This window comes from Lactuca sativa, chromosome 8 (genome assembly GCF_002870075.4).
Source record: "Lactuca sativa cultivar Salinas chromosome 8, Lsat_Salinas_v11, whole genome shotgun sequence".
NCBI classification, from domain to species: Eukaryota; Viridiplantae; Streptophyta; class Magnoliopsida; order Asterales; family Asteraceae; genus Lactuca; species Lactuca sativa.
Genome location: NC_056630.2, coordinates 6,391,865 through 6,400,563, shown reverse-complemented (window position 1 = coordinate 6,400,563; position 8,699 = coordinate 6,391,865). Strand labels below are relative to the sequence as shown.

The 8,699-nt window shown below is 37.2% G+C and overlaps 1 protein-coding gene across 2 annotated transcripts; it reads right to left on the bottom strand.

Moving 5' to 3' along the window:
* Nucleotides 1–536: 536 nt before the first annotated feature.
* Nucleotides 537–5,418, bottom strand: LOC111876083 (WD repeat-containing protein YMR102C). 2 transcript variants are annotated; one of them, XM_023872612.3, is made up of 6 exons: nucleotides 5,226–5,418; nucleotides 3,575–4,816; nucleotides 3,393–3,483; nucleotides 3,150–3,307; nucleotides 2,943–3,068; nucleotides 537–2,849 (listed from the first exon to the last, which is right to left on the bottom strand). In XM_023872612.3, exons 2-6 carry the CDS (start codon nucleotides 4,751–4,753, stop codon nucleotides 2,196–2,198), a joined length of 2,208 nt encoding a protein of 735 aa, XP_023728380.1. In that variant the 5' UTR covers nucleotides 4,754–4,816; nucleotides 5,226–5,418; the 3' UTR covers nucleotides 537–2,195. The 2 variants fall into 2 exon arrangements, with proteins under 2 accessions (XP_023728380.1, XP_023728387.1); XM_023872619.3 differs by lacking the exon at nucleotides 5,226–5,418 and adding an exon at nucleotides 4,963–5,196.
* Nucleotides 5,419–8,699: the final 3,281 nt, after the last annotated feature.

Sequence of the window (8,699 nt, the reverse complement as noted above, 5' to 3'; positions counted from 1 at the left end):
AAAGGATTAATCGATATGCAAACGGACTTCCATGAAAATATGAATTAGCAGTAAAACGTGCAACCACTCTTGATATGACGATTATTGTTGCACGTAATGTTGAATATGTTAACAAAAGTCGAGCTATAGAAAGACAATCATTTGGGAAGAAAAAAAGTCTGGAAGGAAAAGTAGCTTGGGTTCCTATAAAATAACAATTTTCTTTGTCTTAATTGAAAACAAGGAAGCAATAAGAAGTGTGACAAGCATTGGAAGAAAATTTGGAGAGAAAATGTTGTTTTTATTTCTGATAATGAAATGATATTTGTGTGATTATTCTTTTGAAAAAAAAGACACAAAATGATTTTTTAATTTAGTATTTTAATGCAAAAGATGTCAAAACATTACAGTATAATTTACTCAAACAAAAGTTCTAATTTCTAAAAATCTCACAAACAAATTTAAAATTTGTGTCGAGTGTTACTTAAATAGACCCGTGGGGAGTTATTTTAAAAATCAAAGCACACGCATGACACGCACGCCTTTGCTCGCTTAAGTTTCCACAAACTCTCTCTGTAGGCTGTAAGTTTCCCCTTGTGTTCTAGGGTTTGCATTGTCGTAATCAAATTAGGACAGAAAGAAGACCAGATCAAAGTCAATATACACAGATCGGAGAAATGGAGAATCCGAGTATCTTGTCGTACGAAAAGCTCGAAGGAGTAGCCTGTTGGGTCGGCAACAACGTGGCATCGGCGTTCTTCGCATCGCTGGAACGTTTCTCCTGCGTCAACCTGAATACATCCGATTCCGACGATGAGAACGAAGAAGAAGCCAAAGATCGTCCTCTCATGCAAACAAATATCCAATTTCCAGCATCCGATAGTTCCGCACACACCCCCACCTCCGTCGAGGATCTCCCCGTGTAAATCGTTCTTCCCATCTGGTGATCCTATCCAGAATCCAAGAACAAAAAGTATGTACTTGTGAGTTTTCGATGTTATTCTTGAAATTGTCGTATAATTGAGTTGATGTGATTCTATTGTAATGCTACGATCTCTTAATTACGGTTTTCACTTTTTGTTGAACTTCTTACGTCTCTGGATGATATATTTTTTTATTTTGTTTCGAAAATTATTGTATCTTGTGTTGGCCCTCCGCTTGAAGAAAGTTGCTTTGAAATGGTTTCGCAAATCATTGTATCATGTTGTCATTAAACTACTATTCAAGCAAATTGTAGATGTTCTTTATTTGATACTATCAGAAATGCTGAAGTGTCATTGTGCTTCCTTGGTTCTAAATCGTGCATTATCCCCAAGAATTATGAGTTTTCATTTTGTGCTTATATGCAAATATCATTTGTTCTTATCAAATACAGTTTGGTATAGACTTAGTATCCATTTGGGTGTTATTGGAATTCGCATGTTGATTCTTGTTCTAATTACACTGGCTGATGTTCCTTTTGAGTAATTTGGTAGAAAATCAATGAAATTTATGTAATTAATATCACTAGGAAACAAAATAAGTGCATGATTGAAAAATGTTGATCTATTTTGCCACAAAATCATTAGAGCCAAAATTATAGATACAGGTTGAAAACCTAATGGAGGGGTAGTTATGTACAATGGAGCTACTCCAGAAAATAACCCAATACCCTTTGCTAGTTGCTACTCTATAATCTATATGGCATCAAAATACAAAATACAGAATGCCAGACACCAATGACAGCTTTGTTAGTAAAGTAAACTGTAAAAGACAATATATTATCACCCCTCAATCTCCCACTAATAAAGTCATGAACGAACATATTTTGCTTTTTACCCCCATATTTTATCAGAAGAAAGCTTGGACCAAAAGTAAAAGCCATACAAGCACATAAAACGCCATTTCTGCCCATTTTGACCCCACTCTGCACTCAATCATTCATCACTGCTTCTCTAGCCCCTCCCTAAAAAGTCACAACCAACCCCTTCCCTGTTTCCGTACCTGCTGCCCGGATACAGGCCCCCACCTGCCCGGATGACTCCACCTCTACCCGGGGGCCAGAACACACATGATTTTCTCAAATAAGCCTTGATTCAGAGAATCCCCCAAATCAAATAAGGCAGGATTGGCTGTTTTCTTTGTACCCCATATGATTAAACTGATGGTCTTGTTATGTTCATTTCACCAAGACTTTTTAACCTTTTCCTTTTTCTTTTTTTAAGTAAAAAAAAATCTCAAACAGTAGCCGGTAGCCCGTGGTTGAGAAACGATCTGATCCGTCCATCCCATCCAGCTGTCACGATCACAAGACCCCACGTGTGACAATTATATGAGCAAGAAGACGACGATCGGACAAATTTTTTATCAGATTTACGTAACGGTGTTGACATGGACATGGACATCGACATTGACAATGACTTTGACAGTGACTTTGACATGCCAGATGGAGGTGGCTGACTGGGACTGGACGCCATAAGTTTTTCTTCCGGCCATGTCGCAGAAGCTTTTGGTATCGACTCTGTAAAGTACTGGGAGAAGTAACATGGCGGCAACGAGCGGCACCACCCATCCTCCACCTCTCCTCCACTGCCCGCAAAACCAGACCACGGGACTGCAACCGAGGCGTTAGCAGAGAAACATTCGTAGGATGTGACAGTCTTATTTTGGTCAAACGAAAGTCCCTTTTGATCATAGCAGTTCCAAACATATACATTTGAATCCTCGTTTGATGAAACTATGTGTTTCCCATCTGACGTGAAGGTTGCACAAATCGGATTTGTAGATGTCCTTTGACCTTTAAATTTCCCAACCACGTTGATGCCGTTGAGGATTCTGACTTGGGAATCCGCACAAATCACCATCAGTTTACTTGGATCTTGTGGGTAATACTGTAATAATGTAATGACCATTTATCAGTATTATGTTATTGAAGTGTGATATGAATTTAAACTCTTAAAAAAAGACTCGGAAACAATCATCACCTGGAAACCGATTATCCTCTGTGACTTCTTTTTACTATTTAGGTAAACCGAATCTTCCATTTGGAACTGATTTTCTGGTAAGCTGAAGAAACTACAACAACCGTTCATGGATCCGATGACACCACCCTGGAAAAAAATATATTTTTTATTTTAGTAATTGAAATGTATTTGAATTTTGTAACGAATGAAAATAGTATAGTGTTGAACCTTTCCATCTGGAGTGTAAGCAACGGCGGTGACTATTTCACGTAGATCTATCCAATCCACCACCTGGCATTTAGAAACCGACCACATTCGGACTTTTCCATCAATCGAACCGCTTATGAAATAATTTTGATTCGAAGGCTGGAACTCCACACATGTCACTGCATTTTTAAGTTTGTTTTATCAAATGTAAGTAAGTATGATCATCCATGAATAAAATTAATCCATTTGAGACAAATTCAATACCGTAGTTGCTATGCGGGAAAACTCTAAGGCATTGATCACTTCCAACTCTCCACAATCGAACCGTTTCATCAACCGATGATGAAAGAAGAAACTATAACATCAAAAACAAATTTTCAATCACTTTCCTCAAGATCAAAAAACCAGAGTTCTAGTTTTTCTTAATCATGATTGACGACACTCACGTTATTGTTGGACCATGAGAGATCGAGGACATGGCCGGTGTGTCCATGGAACTCATGGACTGGTTTCTCTAGTATCCGGAAAATTTTAGGAGGAAAGATGACACAGGCTAAGTTTTTACTTTTTCTCATACTCTTCATCCTGCTAAGTTTCTGTTTCTCCTTCTCTTTCTCTTTGTCCGCCATTAATGGTGTCAATTCTGAAAGATTATTCACAGTGAAGTATAAACAAGAGGAGTCGACATCTGGAATATCAATTTCATCGGATCTTTCATCTTCAACAACATGCCAAACACGGACCACCATATCTTCTCCAGCACTAGCAAGATAACGCCCATCAAGACTAAATTTCATGGTTAAAATTGAACCTTCGTGAGCTTGAATATCTTGCCCGATAAATACAGCCGATAGTTCCTTTAATCTCTTCTTATTTTGACGAACTCTGACTCTCTGAACTTTCCCCCACTGGGGCTCCGGTGGTGGCGGAGGTGGTAGCATAAGTGCCAAACTATCAGACCTACGCGTCGTCATTGACCGTAACCTACCAAAAAAATGACCTTTTACTCTGTTCATCGTCTTCACCATTGTCCCGGCGACCTTAAGCCTATCTGTCAAATTCTGAACGACCGGAGCTGGTATGATATCTGTAGTCGCCAATAACTTCCCTCCAATTTCTTCTTCTTCTTCCTTGCACTCCCCACCGCCATTAGAATCTTCAATTCTGGAAATTGTAGACGAAGAACATGTGGCATCGTCGCACCAGGCTGAATTAGAGGAACTAACCGGGGATTCTTCTTTTTCTTGTTGTTCTTCATCTTCTTCAACGGGGGTTCTCAGCACAGCTCCACTGGTCTGCATAATTCTATCGTCGATTTCGATTTCGACTTCGATTTCCCGTATCACCACATCGTCGTCAACCGTATCATTACATAGAATATGATCGTCTTCCTCGGAGCTTAAACCCATTAATCGAAGGAAAGTATGCTTTCGTTGGAGAACACTTGTAGGAGCATTGGCCCATATATCATATTGGAAATCATTAGGCACAGAGTCGTCGTCATCATCACCCCCATGGCTAATCTCGTCAGGTTCAGAAACAGGATGAGGCAGCGAGTCGACTGAGACAATGCTATCGGGAGCATCGAAAAATCGATACTCGTCTTCCTCGCATGAGCTATTCATGTTTTTGTTGTTTTTTTAATTCAGCCCATGAACGTCACCTCAAGAAAGCAACCATTTTAAGCCCTAGGCAATGAACATACCAAACATATTAATTAAAAATTAAAACCCCAATAAAAAGATTACACACCAACCCAGATCAGTAAAGGCAATTATATATATTCTAACAGCTAATGTAATTATTTGGTGTTATTATAATATTAAAGAACAACCAATATATCTGTCGTGGATCCAGATCCAACGCCCATTGAATCTCTCCGCGTTAACCATATCTCCATATGCTTTCTGCATTGATAAATGGAACCTGGTCTCGTCGGTAGAAATTAACGTAAAACTCATCGTTTTAAAGAACGATGACGACAGGGATTACATAATCATATGGGTCGATGAAGATTAAAACTAAAGTTACGGAAGAAATTACGTATAATGTATGTATGTATATTATATGGGAGGTGGAAAGGAGATTGTTGTTTACCTTCTTCTTCTTCTTCCTTTGAATGAAAATGCCAAATGGGATTGGAATTGTAAGGGGTTAAAATTTACTATTAAAACTGTGAAAAAATGGAGAATTGGGGATTTAAAATTTTTAATTAAAAGGGAGAAAGAAATTAAGAAATAGAAATTCCTTGATATTCGTGAAGAAGGGATGGACCGATAAACGAGAAGTGGAGGTCTGTAAAAATTGGTGTTTGTGTTGTATAACCCTACATACATACTACTACTCTCCATTGTCCCTGTTCCATTACTTTTCTGTCTTTTTCTGTTTTTGATTAAATGGGGACAATAAAACCTTCCTCAATTTCATAGATTTATGGCCTTTTACTTCTTACTTAAATCTTGTATATATACATTTTTTTTTTTTATGAGATTCTTTTACAAACTTAACTTATTGTCCTCTCGTCTCGTTAGCCAGATTTGTAACAGTTTATAGGCCTATTTTATTTTTTTAACGTTGTTAAATATTATTGATGCATTCCTACTTGTCAAATTGTATGTATAGTCCATATTTTTTAAAAATAATTCAAATAGTCTCTAATATGCTTAATAGTTGTACATTTCGTCTTTAAATTTCCTAATTAGCTTTTAAAAAAAAAAAGACTATTTTACTTTTATGTATTTTTTGATTTATTATTAACATGTTTATTATTAACATTTTTATAAAAAATGGAGACCACTACTATAGATTAGGGATGAGCTTTAGAACCAGACCGGTTCGGAACCGGAACCGGTTTTCCTATATTATAAGAACCGGGAACCGGACCGCTGGTTCTAGCGCCAGTTCCGGTTTCGGTTCTAGTTTTTCTGTTATTTTTCAAATTAGAACCGGTTGAAATATTATAGATGATATGCTATCTTCCGGAACTTGTAAATGATTCAATACTTAACAAAATTAAGACTTTTTACATTCTAAACTGAAGTACAAACACTAAATTACACGATGAAAAAAGAATCAAGTAATTCCGACTTCAAATGAGTGAGTTATGTGCATTTTAAAAGCCGGACATATTCCAAAAAAATGCTGAAACAGAAAATACGCAACATTGATATGTTGTTTTCCGGGGTCTATAAATGATTCTATATCTAACCAAATTAAGTGTTTTATAGTCTAAAATGAACTACAAACCCCAAATTACATGCTGGAAAAAAAATTAAGTAATTCCGACGTCATATGAATGAGTTATGCTCATTTAAAAAAATGGGACATATTTAAAAAACAAAAAAAATGTTGAAATAGAAAAAACGCAGCATTGATATTCTTTCTTTCGGGGCATTTGTCCGATTCAATATCTAACCAAAACATATGTTTATATAGTAAAAAGTGAATTAAAAACTCCAAATTACATGTTGGAAAAAAAATCGAATAATTCCGACTTCATATGAGTGAGTTATGCGCATTTTAAAAAACGGAAAAAATGTTAAATCGGTTCAGGTTTTTAGAACCGGGACCGGTTTTCATAAAAATGGAGAACCGGTAACCGGACCTTATTACCAATTCCGGTTCCGGTTCGGCTCCGATCCGGTTCCGGCGGTTCTAATGCTCATCCCTACCATAGATCTTTAACCTTTATCTTAACTATGCTAACACCTTCACCAGTTCATATTATATTTCTTTTTGATTTGCACTTTGAAGTTGTCGGAGCTATAGAGGGGGGGGGGGGGATGTCGTCTCCACCTACACATTAACCTTCAGAGAGAGGGAGGGAGGGAGGGAGAGAGAGAGAGAGGACCATCTCTGTCGTCACCACTTGCGTACCGTCATCTTCACACCATCCCCACAAGCACCCTCTCACCCCAAGATCTCCAAATGTACACCACCATCAACATAGATATGTCCTCTGAAAACAACTTGGATCATCTCAAATCTACATCATCATCAACATCATCTCTTACCCCATATGTTGGAAATAGTGTTCAAGATTATTAATTGTTTGTTAATACTTTTAATGATAACATTGTCATTTTGGGTTGGGATGACAAGGAAATAAAACCTATTCTAGGCGCTTTTGCTCCCGTCTTCACTTATGGTACCACGACTGCTACTACCTAAACCTACAAAACAAAAACACATCTGCAATATTTAACACAAAAGTGTCTGGTGAGTTATATTCTTATCTATCTTCACATTTATCCCTTCTTCCTCTAATATTTCTTCTTATTTTCTATCTCAGACTTTACATTCTAGTTTGTTGCGCATACTTTTCTATTAGCCTCTTAACATGTCATTTTCATACTCTATAGATACTTTATATTTGTCTTTTTATTTATTTCTACTCATATCCTCTTAACAGGCTCTTCTCATTCTCTACTTTTTTTTATTTTCTATTCTCATATCTAGTACCTCAACACTCTATTTGTAACACCTGCAAATTCAGGCTAGTCAATTTAGAAATAATATGCGTTAAAAATGACTTTCTGATTGAAGATTATTTAGGACATATAATCTTAACAAAAGTTATAGTATATGTGACAATGTGTCACACCCCAAAACCGGAACGGCGGAAACGTTATGGGGTGGAGGACGTCATGTACAGTATCACAACAATGCATAATAGTAAACAAGCGACAACATCATCCATTGCATTAATAATATAATTTAATACAAGTGTCTTCTGATAAAGTCGAAGATTTAAGCTTTTGCATGGCTTAAAAAGGTAAAATCTTGGGTTTTAACATACTAACTTCATGAAACAACCTTCAACCCTTGCATGGTTGAGTTTAATCCATCAAGACACCATTATTATGCACAAGGGACATCATAAACACTAAGATCTATCATCATAACCTTTTGGAGTAGCTTATACTCTCAAGAAATATGTCAAGGGATCAAAACAAGCCAAAAACCCTAACTATCTAGAACTAAGAGATGAATCGTCAAGGTAAGGACTTCTAAGCTTTAACACCACAAGAGCAACCTTCTGAAGAATGACCAAAGTGGCTAAGCTCTAGATCCACGAGCTTTAACACCACAAGAGCAACTTCCAAGAGATCATTTCTTCTTCAAGATCACCAAAAACACCAACAAAGGCCACTTTTAAGCTTAAAACACTCAAATGGCAGCTAGGGTTTCGTGGGAGGGCTGATGAGGGGGCAACCTCAAGCCTCATAATGGGGATTATATAGGGGTTAAACCCTGTAAATTAGGGTTTTCTGATTCGCAGCGTACGCCCAACGTACATATTGTACGCCCAACATACGAAGGTGATTCCCCCTGCATCCAAGTCAGGTGAGTACGTCATGCATACTCATATTAAGCCCAACGTAATAAGTCCATTTTCGACTTTAACAATCAACACTTAACCAAAAATGCCAAGAAATTTAATAACTCACAAATGGATGTTACATGCAACCACCATCGCGCTACCATACCACCATCACATCTGTGACAACACATGTTACCAAAACCCAAAATCTCCATAGTTCTTGATTCTAAAAAAAGAATAAGACATAA